General features: G+C 41.0%; 1 protein-coding gene across 4 annotated transcripts in view; it reads left to right on the forward strand.

Annotated features, from left to right (window-relative positions):
• The first annotated feature begins 265 nt into the window (after positions 1–265).
• dscamb (Down syndrome cell adhesion molecule b) overlaps positions 266–13,903 on the forward strand; it is a 125,318-nt gene continuing 111,680 nt past the window's right edge. Inside the window, exon 1 of one of the 4 annotated variants that reach the window (XM_025898231.1) lies at positions 266–1,248. In XM_025898231.1, the coding sequence (XP_025754016.1) occupies positions 1,206–1,248 (43 nt within the window). In that variant the 5' untranslated portion in view covers positions 266–1,205. The remainder of the gene's footprint in view (positions 1,249–13,903) is intronic. The other 3 variants (XM_005474552.4, XM_025898232.1, XM_005474553.4) reach the window with 3 other exon arrangements.

Genomic DNA, 13,903 nt, shown 5'->3' on the forward strand with positions numbered 1-13,903 from the left:
CAATGCGATTATTAAATCTCATCAATCAAGTTCACGTTGTTATTCAGTTTAAAAGAAAACAAAAACTACATTTTCTACTTAAACAACAGAAAATACGCGTCACTGGGTGTCCTTGTAGATTTCCATTATTACGGGGGAGCTCGCTTCTGATTTCAAACACGAAAGAAAAACATTAGGAACTAAATTCAAGCCAGATCCGGTGTACAGCGGCTTGTTCCGCGTACACCTGCACGCCAGCAGACAGCGCTTTCTGTTTGAGCTGATACAACCCCGTGCGTAAAAATCCTTGGTACCTTGGTGCGTCAGGTGCAGCTCATTTCCTTAATGCAAATGCCCCACTCGCTGCGTGCTCTCACACTCTTCCACATCCACAACAGTATCCTGCCCGAGGAGCGACCGGCTGCCGCCTCTGCTCCTTTAAGGCAATGAGGAATTAAAGCGTCTGCAGGGGCAGGGGAGAGGGTTATTCTGTGTAATGCTCAGAGAGTCAGTGTGGTGCGATTAGAGAGCGGCAGCGGGGAAGATGCGCTTGCTCGCCTCTTGCTGGACGCACAGAGGCGATGAAGATGATCTGACTTTGGAGTCTGAGCAAAAAACCTGCTTTTCATTCTTCTGCCACCGCCCTCTCTCTTCTCTTTGCTTCTTTTCTCTTTTAGTTGTTTTAATTTTGTAACATTTTATTTATTTATTCATTTTTACCTTCAAGGATGATCCGTCTTCCAGTGTTTTATTCAGGAAACCTGAAACCGGACATTTTTCTTTTAAAGATTTAGTTTAACCATTTTTTCTTAATTTTAATTTTTGTTTGTTTGTTTCTTGTTTTCGGATTTAATTTCTTTTCCCAGGATCCGCTCTAACCCGGCTCTGACTCAGCATCACACACACACCTGGGCTTCACCCCTTCAGCATCCTTTTGAATAACAGGGACAAGCAGCAAGACGCGGAGCACAGGAAGGAGAGTCTGAGCAGAGCTCTCCCCAAGAAAATCACAGAGGCGCATTTATGCTCCGAGACATCCCAGAAACCAAATCAGTGTAACAAAAAAAGTACGAAGGAGATATTAAAAGTAGAGACTTGGCCCGGTTTGCTTCAAGACAGTGGCAAATGTTTAACCTTAGCCCAAGCGCACAGAAGAGAAACCCAGGGAGGCACCGGTCGGAGGAAGAAGAGAAAGCATAGCTTGGGGGGATTGAACGGAGCAGGGCATGTGGATATTGGCTTTTATCTTTTCCCAGAGCATCTTGAATGGTAAGTTGCACCTGCTCATCTTTTTATTATTATTATTATTATTGCTCATCACCTACTGCAGAAGCCAAATCACTGGTAGACAGCTAAGTGACTGAGGAGGGAGGATGGAGGTCACCTGTGACCCACATGAAATGGATTTTATATGCTTGTCAAAAGGCTGACACCCCTGATAGAGGGGGAGAGACGGGCGAGGCATGAATTGCGTGTTAAATCCTTCAAGCTCTCCTACAAACCATTAGACCCATGTCTGGCCTTCAGATATACACCCTGAACCAGGAGAAATAAAACGGCTATACCATGTTGTTAGTGTGCCTGTAGTCAATCTGTTTAATTGCAATAGTTGGATATTATGTCAAGTTTGAATAGTTTTTCATTTGAATCATATTAATAATGTTTTTGTTTTATACCAAATGATACTTATTTTTTCCTGTCACAACCTTGTTCCACTGTGGCCCTTAGTAATAAGTGACGTCTTTGATATAATGGACATTTGGTTTAACCCTTTCCCCATCCCCCACAGAGAGCATATTTTTCAAGTTCAAATGGCCTAAATTAACACTAAAGCATCAAAAAAGGAAAGTTTATACAAAGATCTTTAAAGGCAATCATTCATATTTGCATTTTAACGTTTTGGGGTTTTCCTTTAATTAAAAAAATTAAATTATATTTCCGGCTTGAGCAGAGTGTTCGCAGCACCTGCAAAACCAGTTTTGTTACAAATGTGAGCTCAGCTTTCTGTTATTTACCTTAAAATGTAGTTAGCAGAGAGAAAGCGTGCACCATTAGTACAAATTGTTCATGCAACGAATGGAATGAACAGTACAGGTGTAATGTTTTTTGATGAAACACAGTCCACAGGGGTCATTTTTGCATTTTTTTTTTGTATGGAAATGCAAAAGTACTTCACAAAATTACTCATGAAAAGAGCGTGAAATGCATTTTTTCCATTTAAATGCTGGAATTGAGACATGCAGACCTGGTCGTACATCTTGTCGATGTTTTTCATGTACACAAGTGCAGTTGCGTGCATTTGTGCCATTGCACACATGCATGACACCATGCAGGTATATTTGCACGCTCTCACAGTGCGTATATATATGCATATATATAAAATCAATGGTGGAAAATTGATACAGTTTATTGCGTTCACTTATTGGCCAGAGTCCCTTCTACAGGGAGGGATTATGGCCGACTGGGTGTGTACGAAAACAGGGGAAGAAAAAGGGAGAGTTGAAGAAGGAGAAGGAAAGAAAATGGAAACATGTCTGGGAGACATCAGGGTGACAAGATGGGGATTGAAAAAAAAAAAATCAATGGTCGGTTGCTTTTGTATGAAAAAAAAAAAAGAGAATTCACAAAACAAAAATTGGGGAAGTGGGGATTTACAGGTATGAATACATTCAACCGCATCAAGGGGCTGTGATATATTATAGTATGCCCCCAAAATGGATTTCCCCCCCTCTGGCCGGAATGATAAAATAAAGCTTCGAAATGGATTTTTGTTTCTGTGCCAACGCATTTTCGGTGCTGAGGCAACCCTCCGTCGGTGCCGTTTATTGACATTGACTCCATATAAAATGGTATCTCCCTCAGCCCAGCTTGTGCTGAAACTCATAAAGGAACAATAAGGAATCCTCATTAATCATAATCATCTGACTCTGACATTAGATCAACTGCCATGCAAGATTGTGTCCGTTTATTGCTTAAGGGATTATTGAGGAGGCCTGAGGCAACTGATAGGGATTAAGCAATAGACAGCCTTGAGTGCAGACGTTACACTTTTTGTGCTTGTTATTTGCACTGCAATCATTACACACCCACACGCACACACACAAACATATATATATATATATGTTTGTGTGTTTGTATAAGTGAATTTTAAAGTATCTTTACCTTTTTCTATTATTTATATTTGATTTTCCCATTATGTACAGGACCCTGGCTATATGTGACTGTGTCCTCTGTGGCAGGGTGTTTTGTTGATTATCATGAAAATGAGGTGTTCATCGGCTGAGTAGTCATTGTCAGAATGAATGAATGACCTTGTAGATGGAAGCCAGCACGGAGATTGGATTCCAGACAGTTCTTGCTGTTTCAGAGTTAGGCCTATCATGTGCACACTGGCCTGTCTCTATGGTAACCTCCTTAATGGGTGTTAGGGGCTGCGTCCTAAAACGTTCACCCATTCACTCTTCACCGTATGGGGGGGAAGAAAGCTATATGATGTGGTGTTGTGCAAAGAAAATATCACGCAGTTCAGAATTCCCGTTCATAACACTGGATAACCGGATGATTTCATTCACTAAGTTGGGTTCAATAATTCTTCACAAGCTGGAAACCTTTTAAAAAAATAAAAAAAAATGGCACACCTGTGGAAATATTAGACTATTCCTGATGGGAACTGCGAGTTTGTCTGCAAACCGGGCTGACCTGGAAGCTCCGACCCAAAGCTAATCACATCTCGTTACATCGGTGTGTCCACAGGTGTTATAAGCAACCATATTATAACCGAGCACCTCACAGCGCTTCTGGGTTCTGTGTGTTCTTTGCGTACATTCACTGCATATCAGCTTAATGAACTCAATTAAAGCAAGGGAAACAGATTCGCACCCACACAATGCTCAAAAATGTCACATTTTAATTGCTTTCCTTATCTTTGCAATTGATTGTTTATTATCAAAAGGAAGCAAAAGACAACCCCGGTCCTTATTACTCTTTTTATGAAAATTAAAATGTTAAATCTGACACATTCACCAGCCAAGAGGCACAATTACTTTTTGTATTCCGTTTAAGACTTTATGCTCTTGCTATTTCCTGCACCTATCAAAGTAGCATCTATAAATTCAGTCATCAGTACAGGAGAGGAACCATTAAATATCTCTGCCTGAAAGCTGCCTCTGGGCAAAACCACAGCAAGCTAAACCGGCCTATTCAAATTCTCGTTGCAAAGATATAATGAGACAAGGCTTCTCACAGAGTCCCCACCAAGACTGCAATGATTTGTAGACATGCACACGGCTTAACCCGACGCTCGTGACTTAAAAAGGACTTATCTCGTATTTCTTCAATAAACGAACTATTATGTAGAGGTCAGGAAATCATGCAATCAAATTTTGATCTCAATTAGCTGTGACCTTTCGCGGACTAAACACACACACACACACACACTCTAACACACACACACACACACACACACATTCACACTTGGAAATAAGGAAGCTCTTCCAGAGCATCCATCCCAGTGTAGCTTACAGTACAGTAAATAGCTGCCAACATCAGTTAGCCTGCCAATTTTACATGACCCCACATTATTAGCAACCTGCAACACTGGATGGAAATGCTGCGGAGACTGGGGTGGATGGATAGATTGAACTTGGCTGCAAATAGAAGGTGGGACGAGAGATAAATCTACATGAAGGCGATGAAGCCAGTGCAGTGATGAGAGCCTCCTTTTGTCGGAGATGCCTCTGTAAAAATGTCTCAAGATCAGTGGCCTCCCGGCGGCCGGGTCTGTAAAGCAAGTGGAGAGAAACCTGACCACCCTTATGGTTGCACTCACGACTAGTAGCCTGTTTACTAATTACCAATTAGGATTTGGTTGCACAAGCAGTATCATAGCTCTTGAAATCAAATTACCCCATGAAAACACCCAGCGTACAGTCAAGTGATAGATCATCTTGTGCAGTCTCACTCTGATCTGAATATCTAATGGGCTAAATTAAGTTTACAAACCCACTTAACTCTTCCTCACTTGTGTGAGTTGTGAGAAGGTTTGTTGGGTTATGTTTTGAACTCTGCGCGTGATTCCAGTTGAAAGAGGTGCTAATGTTGGGTGATGGATACCCTGATGTGTGATCATAATAGATATCCCCTAGTTCATACATCCCAGCTGTATAATGAGGGCTACTCTACTGTACCATACCTCCTCGAGCCTGTCTAGCTCCCTAATTAGGAGCAAGCTTTGGTGACTCGTGCATGTGTGCGCGTGCGCATGTGTGTGTGCTGCATTTCACCCAATGTAAAATCTAATTACCGATCACACTGTGTCTGACAGGATTCCACTGAATCGGAGGTGTAATTGCGCAAGCCCGCGTGTAAATGTCTCTTGCATTAAAATGTTAACGATATCATTTAGCATCTGCGGGGAAGAGCAGAAAAGCCCTCAGCACCCAGATGTAGGTGTTTGATCATGCGTGCAAAGTGAGGCTGTAGTACATCTGGCGGGGGTTTCCCTCTCAGAGAGGGTTCTCAGTAGAGAGGATGTTTTTAATTCACTCAGCACCTGTCAAAGTGACATGTTATATTACTGGGCTACACTGCACAGGTACTGTAGTGGGGGAACTGGTGTAGAAGCTTTATTTGACAGTTTAAAAAAAACCAGTGAACCACTTCTGCTCTCCTGTGCAGAAGTGGTTTTCTGTTGATTTTAGTTTCAAAGTAGTTTGGAACACGCCTACTTATGACAAAAGACCCAGTGAGTGTCTCAATAACAGACCCGCAGACCTACAGTCCTCTCTTCTTGATGCAAAACCTGAAATGTGAAGATCTACTGCAAGGTGCTAATTCTGATTTAATAAAACTTTATCAAGGTCAAAAGTTTGTTTCCAAAATGCTTGACCTGAGCCGTCCCTCTGATGTACTCATTTGTAATTCTGTCCATCCTGGTCAAGTCTAAACATCTTCAACTCTGCCACCTCCAGCTCGGCCTTTTGTCTTTTTGTTAGTGTCACTGTCTCCAAACAATACATCATAACAGGGGGTCTCGAGCCAGTGTACTCCCAGTTTCAGTTCCAAACCTGGATATATCAGCAGGGTTGCATCAGGAGAGGTATAAAGTGTAAAATCTTTCACAAATCAAACATGCGGATCATCAAAATTCTTATATTAACTGGAGTTTGGTTAATCCCAGTTACAAACACACCAACAAAACCTGTTACATAGTCAACTTTATCATTTTATCAGTACTCTGTATCGTACCGTACTGTACATTATCAGTATGGATATGACAAGCTAACCAACTGTGACATGATCAGCATAGGCAGAAGATACTGAATGAATAAATATGTGTTACTACAACAGTACACTGTGGCCTGCTCTCTTTGCCCAAATAAGTTAAAAGCACTCAAACATTTGAGGAAGCTGATTGCCTTTTTTAAATTATGTAACAGTGACGTCAGACCAACGATAAGGTGAAATAGCTTGCCATATCATTGCCTTTGACCAGGTTTGTGACCACTCGCAGTCAGCTGCTGTCTTCAGAGTGATTTTGGTGGGATAAAATGGCAATATTACAGAGTCAGTCTGCTCTCAGTTTGACTGAATGGGGTTAAGCTGGCAAGTTTGTGAGATCTGTCTGAGATAATGTGACGATTAATGATGAAAACTTGCAAATCTGTTGCAAATCAGTTTCCGTCTGATTTGAAATTCAGAAATTCCTCCATAAATAGTGACATAGTTTTTGCAAGATGGCAATTTAAGTGCAAAATGACACAGGCACTCAGCAACCTCACTTTTATAAAGGACTATAACCAGAATAAAATCAGGTAGCAACCAGATAAGTTAAGGCCCCAATTAGAAAGAGACGGGTCCTGACTCAGATTGACTGCAACGTGTTGGCAATCTGAGAGAAGTTATCTGAAAACCTTCGTCAATCTGTCTGGGAGTGGTTGCAGTCACACTGCGATTGTTTGGAGACAGGTTGCCTCCCACCAGGTGACCTCTGCAATCACCTTACAATCCAAAATAGTTAGAAGGTTGCTGCACAATCAACCCCTGGGTGACAAGTTGGTTGCACACCTAATTGCAATTGGTTAAAAATGAATGCATGTAAAAAAAACAAAAAACGAATTTCAACACACTCACCAGGCAACTACATATAAAAAACAAAATGTTATTTAATTTATTTCTTTTTCATAGTTACAGTGAGGTTGCCATCTTATTTTAACTCTAGCACGACAGAGCTATTAATGAACTGAAAAGTCTGTTTTTTTCAGAATTTAAACAATTGCATGATACATTTGTTCCCAATAAAGTCAACTAAATTTTTTTTTGAGGCGATAGGATGCTGTTTTAATAAACTTGTCATGTGGATGGATTTAAAAGAACAAAAATCTATGTAAATATGTTTAGATAGTCAGTATGAGTTTGTAACTACTAAAGTAACAATCTCCAAATGTTAGGCAGGAACTGGTAATATAACAAAATTAAGTCTATAGTTCTCAAAAAATTCTCAAAAAGCTTCAAGTTATTGAAGTATAGTTTATTCAAAAATGAAGAAATTGTGTCTCATCAAACCCAAAGTGTTAGTAGCACAATTTAATTAAACTACTTAATCTTCTCAATGACTTTTGTGTCTTTTGGGTTTAAAGTGTTGTAAGTTAGCTTTGCTAACTTGCTTTAGTTTGCGATCTGCTCCCAATTAGATGTTTGCTTTAAATAACAACTATTCTAAAGATGAGATTATATTGTTACAAGGTTGCATGAGCCTTTGTGACAATATCCCCCCCAAAATGAGTTCATTAGAAGTAAAACCTTGTTCCTGTATTTGCGGTTTTTATGTGCTGCTGTTTTGCAAGAAGAAAGAAATTTAATCCAGTTTTGATTCCTTTTTTCCAAACAGGACAGAGAAATGTTATTTAATGCTTGTGTCAAATATAAAAACATGCATGAGCTTTTCATAAAACATATTTTATATGTGCACGCACACCAGTAGTCCCTGTTGGGTCTCATCGGTGTGTGTGTGTGTGTGTGTGTGTCTGCAGGCTCACTTGTGGTGAGTATCCCACCACAGCTTTTGCCCATTGTGGAAGACAGGTGTTGAAGGTGCGATGAGTTTGCTATCCATCACCCCTGGAGACAAACAATCACACTGCACCTCATAAATACTGCCTCTCAATCCAGCCGTCCACATACCAGGTCCAGGAATTGAACTCGACTCACTTGGTAGCCCAAGGCTGAATTGATTCGCGTGACTTTGGCCTTGATGCATGCCTGATGTATTGTGGCTCACCAACTGTCTGCCAGCCTGTCTCTTTCTTTCCAGTGATGCCTCTGAGCTTGGCTTTTCATGGACTCTCCTTGTATATTCATATCTGCATCTCAGTCAGTTTATTCAAAACTGCATTTCCAGGAGATATTTCACCATCAAGTCTGTCCCAGTGTCTCATGCTCCGTTGTCCGAATATTAAAGTAGGCTACGGGATAACGGAGGAGGCAAAGCTGGATAGACAGAGTGACAGAAAGACAAATGGGTCCAGCTTGGTTTCTTGACACTGCTCCTTATTTTTAAACCTGGCACAGATGCTAAGATTTAAGACCAAGTTAGTGGCGGTTATTTTTAGCTGGCCATTTTTAAAGCGCTGTCATCTTGTTTGTAAGGTGTGTGAGAATGTGCCTCTGTGTGTGTGTGTGTGTGTGTGTGTGTGTGTGTGTGAGATGTGGAAGGTAGTGCTGTATTTCCTGGTGTTTATGTGAAGTATATATATATAATGTGTGGGGAGGCTTTACGGAGTGTGTGTTCCTGTGTGCATGCAAACCAGTGCGTACGTGAGTTTAATTGGGAAGTGGGGTGGGTGGGTTAGGGTGTGACATGGAGTGGAGCCACAGGAGTCTGATTTATGTCCTTCTGGCCACTCATCGATCCCTCGGCCCGGTGTGAGACTGAGTGCATTGTCAATAATCTTAGCACTTTGTGGTATTCCTAGAATTCCCAGACCTCCTTTGCTCAGGCCAAGGTGTGATGCTGCAGTAAGCCATCTTGTCCAAGATCAAATAAGAGGACGCAGGGCCTGGCTTCAGTGCATTTGATTGTAGGGTAGTGTAGCAGTGAATATATCACTTTGCTGGGGCTGTGCTGTTGAAGAAAATAGAGACTTGCCTCTATTGTTCGTGCAAGAGGAGGTAATTTGGGCAAAGCCGCACACGGGTCCCTAGAAGCTTGTAACGTTTATATACTGTATGTGTTTTTAAGCGTCCCGCAGACATTTAGCAACACATAGACGAGGTCTATTATGTATTGCTCTGTGTCTCTATCTAGACCATCCATCCCCACAAGTGATTATGCAAATTAGTGTTTGATCAGATGATTAAATTAAAACTCGATTCATTCAAAGGACTAAATGCTCAGAATACATTTGTGTCTGCTTGGCTGCTCGGCTTCGCACAGCACAATTCCCCTCGTGTCCTAGCCACTGGAGGAAAGGATGACCGGAAAGGAGAAGGGAAGAAACTGTACAAAACTGCCTCTCATTTTATTCAGGCAGGCGCACAGAGGGAAACGAGGACTGTAATAAAGCAAGCCAGGGGGGCTGAGGGAGAGTAGAGGAGGAACGGAGAGAAACAAGGAAAAGGAGAAAATAAAGATGTGTGCGTGTGTGTGAAATGTGTGAGTATGCTGGGGGTGGGGATGCTGAAAGGATCCCGGCTGTGGTCCCCTAAGTGTTGAATAAACATGCTTGATTTAGGGAAATGGCTGTGATAAATGTTTAATATGATAAGTCCATAAAGACGGTCAAATGAGTCTGGAGTATTAAAATGAGTACGGCACGCAGCAGCAATCACAGCAGCTTTGGAGGGGGAGGAGGTGGTGGCGGTTGGAGGGCCTGATAATGGCAGGCAGAGCTAACAGGATGAGAGCAGCCAGCTGCTGTGACATCAACATTAACACACTCTACCAGCTGCTGGTCACAGACATCTCTTGGACAAAACAGGGACAGTGGTATGTATCTTAAAAGGGTAACCGAGGCAATAATTGTATTATTACCTGTGCAGTATTGGTAGCAATAAAATCACAAGTGTAAAGCACTTCTCAAAATCGAGTTCAGGAGGGTAGGGAAAAGCTAATAAGGACGCTGCAATCAGCTGGAAGAACAAGGAGGGCTTAAAATGATAGTGCAATTCAAACCAATGGCTCATTTAAAAACACAGAAAAAGGCTGACAGAACAGGAAGGAACCAAAAAAAGCACATGTGATACTGAGCATGGGCGTCGCGTTAGCAAACAAACATCCAAATGCTGATGGTGAAGATATCTGCAAATCGTGTTCACTGGCAACAAGTTTAATTTGTTTTTCCTTTCAGTGTCAACTCCTGCAGAACAAAGTTTGCTCATTGTAGCTGCTTCCTTCTGGCTATGTTTAGACACCCAGAACCTGCATTATTTCCTCAGAGCTAATATCGACAATTAGTTTTCTGTGGTCTGGATTTAACTATCTCTGTTGCACCTCCTCTGTACGTAAATCGAGTTGGTTATGTGAGTTTGCCGATGCTTGTGTCGTGAAATAAGGTCTTTGCTTTGCTTCTAAGTAAACAGAAAAAGTTTCCTCTGCCATATTTTGAACAGGTGTGCCATGGCTACCTAACAGATTTAGCTGGCACAGATAAAATAACAAAGCCTGAGGGCCAAAGGCTATTTGTGTCAGGTCAGTCACTTCAGAAGCTTCTCATATACCCCTATGAAACCACCTTTGAGGTCCCTAGGTACCATCCAGGTGGACAGCAGTTATAATAAATTCAACCGCAGCAACTTTTCTGAAGGCCCTTAGACTTAATGCTGGGTGACATAATAAGGTTGCTTGTCCAGTATGTGTGATATCTGCTTGTCTAACTGAGGTTGGGCCTCTGGTAGACTGAAAAAGCATCTGTTCAGTGAGAATGTTGCTGCTTAATCATGTTATCAAGAAAGGCAGTGTATGTTGACCATTAGATTATTTTGGAGGTAATTTGATTACATCCACTGAAGGCTCAATCAAACCTGTTTAAGAATACATACAGACAGTCTTAAAGGATAGAAGATTGTGATGTCTATTTCTGACAAACCTGGGCCTGACTCTTCTATAAAGTCATCATTATAAATATAGAGCCATAGCAACGCAGACTCTTGGATGAAGATGGACTTACTTCTTTAAAAGATGTATTTGCATATGTTTCTTAAGAGAATGGGTTACTGATTCAGCGATGTATTATTTGAAGAAAAACTGTGGCAGAAAATATACAGTTATGGTAAAAAGAAAGTACATCCTCTTTAAATTCTAAATTTTTATGTATCAAACATAATAATCTTGGCCACAGCCGATCTTACAATTAGGAAAATACAACCTCAGAACCTCAGATCTTACACTGCGTCATTATTTATTTAACAAAAATTAAGCCAAAATGAAGAGACAGTATGTGAAAAACTAAGTACAAACTTGTGGCGTCCACAAGAATTAAGAGGGTAAGTAGAAGCCAGGTCCTGCTAGTCAAATGGACTTGATTAACCGATCATCAGAGCACGGGAGGCCCTCTATGAGACGGAAGATTTGGCAGTTTGCCGGTCTGGAGCATTCAGGTGTGTGTTAACATGATGCCACAGAGGAAAGACATCAGTAACTATTTTAGACGAAGCAACTGCTGCCGTCTATTAATCTGGGAAGGGCTATAAGGCCATTTCCAAACAGTCTGAAGTCCATCATTCTACAGTGAACATTCGAGACAGTTACCAGTCTTCTCAGGAGTCAATTTCCCAGCAAATTCACCACAAGGTCAGACTGAGCAATGAGAAGCCGAGAAACTGCAACAAATCCTCCAGTGCTACATCTCAGACTTTACAGACCTCAGTTAGCATGTTAAATGTTAAAAGTTCATGACAGTACAATTAAAAAAGAATGAACAGGTTTGGCTTGTTTGGAAGTGTGAAGGCAGGAGAAGACACTGTCACTAAAAAGGACATGACGGCACAGCTAAGAAAGTTGCAACAAAGTCACAAGACCTGTGTAACAATGTCCTTTAGACAAATGAGACCAAAGTGGAGATTTCTGACTAATGCACAGTGCTGTGTTTATAGAAAACCAAACTCCTCATATCAGACGTTGGGCACAGAGGTGGCTGGAGATGACTTCGTCTTATTCTGCAGCCACAGGGCCTGGGCGCCTTGCAGTCTTTGAATTGATCACAAACTCCTCTGTATACCAAACTGGTCTACAATATGAACCTTAATATTGACAGATGGTCTACTTTCTTTTTACCATGACTCTAGGCAAGCAGAACAATGCTACCTGTATCTTATAAGTGAGCACATTACATATGTGTAGTAGCACGAGTGACAAGTTATTGTATTTAGATGAAAGGATGGAGTTATTATTCAAATTAACAAGTTGGGTTAGCAAGCTACATCCATAAACAACACAAAAACAGATACCTGCTAACTGGTGCTAAGTGACAGACTAACAAAGTATGATAATTTCACTCACCAAAACTGGAGTTAAAACTTTTAAACTTCTACCAAAAACGCTCCAAAAAAGCAGCAACAGCAGTCCTGACTTGAATTAGCCTAGCTAATCCTAGCAGAGGGCTACGTAGCACCAATTAATCAAAGTTATCTAGCTAGCTAAAATAGATGAACTGTTATTAAGAAATAAATAAAAAATGAATCATTGATATATTTTCTTTTACATTTAAAAAGGTAACATCCTTAAAAAGACTGAGACAAAGCATGCCTGTACATATGTGGTGAGTCTGCAGAGATAATAAATCAGAGATTAAATGAGACCCTTGCTGCATTATGTGCTGCATTGATTGTTATTTGGTTCCTTCCATTTGATGTTTCCTTCACACAAATAAAAGCATTTACATCGTTAATCGGTGTATAAAAAATAAACCATAATACAGAAAATAAAGTATCTTCGCTCCTCTCAATGAACTTTCACCTGGCAAACTTATTAAAATTAAAAGATAACAGCTCAACCCCCACAGTGGAGTTCACCAGATAGTCCTCTGATTATTTTATGTAACATACAAAAAACTTATTGGTTTATACAGTAAATACGCTTCTTTTTTAGCAGTGCTGGATTACGTTATACAGCACACCATCAATGTTGCACCCTGTGGGAATAAATCACCCCTAAAATATATTTATAACAAACAATCCTGTGCCTGTTTGTCAAAAGGATTAGCATTAGCTTTCTATAAATACACGGTTTTTATTCATGTTAATTGGGTTAAGGAGAGGCAACAGCGCAGTGCTGCTCTCCTCAGGTCTTAGTAAAATTAGAAAATTATTTTAATTAATAGGTAAAACTGCAGGTGTTGAAATCTTAAATCATCTGTAATAAGTTTGGTCTAATTGCAGAAGCTGCTGCGGTTCAGTAGCAGCGTTTTCCAGGCTCACATAGTAAAATCCAACTCCTTGTAAATCTGCAGTGGATATATGCAACACTTTCAAAGCAGTGCTTTTTTGTTTACTTTATTACAGACCTTGGTTTCCCTCCACCTTCTAGTGTGCTTGTTATATTACATAGCAATATTAGATTTCTACTAGTGGAGGTTTTTATTCATCAGCAGCAGCAGCAGAGGGAGCTGCTATAGTTTGCTACGGTATAATCCCTCATCAGATTCACTCGCACTCATCATCATCAGCAGTAGCAGCAGCATAATTTAGACATCAATGTCTTTATTGCTTAGTTATACTAACTGAGAACCAGTCCAGGGTCTCTGGCTTCCCCTTGATGAGACAGCCAGCCACTCTGGCCCATTTAAGACATGAAAATAGACCGGGGAGGAGGAGGAGGAGGCTCATCTGCTGTGGGGGCCTCGTTTTTAGAGTTGCCCGCCCCTCCTAGACATCAGAGGACTGATCTGTCGGTGTGGATCAGCAGCTTGCGTACAGCCAGCCCTTTCTG

This window comes from Oreochromis niloticus, linkage group LG14 (assembly GCF_001858045.2).
Source record: "Oreochromis niloticus isolate F11D_XX linkage group LG14, O_niloticus_UMD_NMBU, whole genome shotgun sequence".
NCBI classification, from domain to species: Eukaryota; Metazoa; Chordata; class Actinopteri; order Cichliformes; family Cichlidae; genus Oreochromis; species Oreochromis niloticus.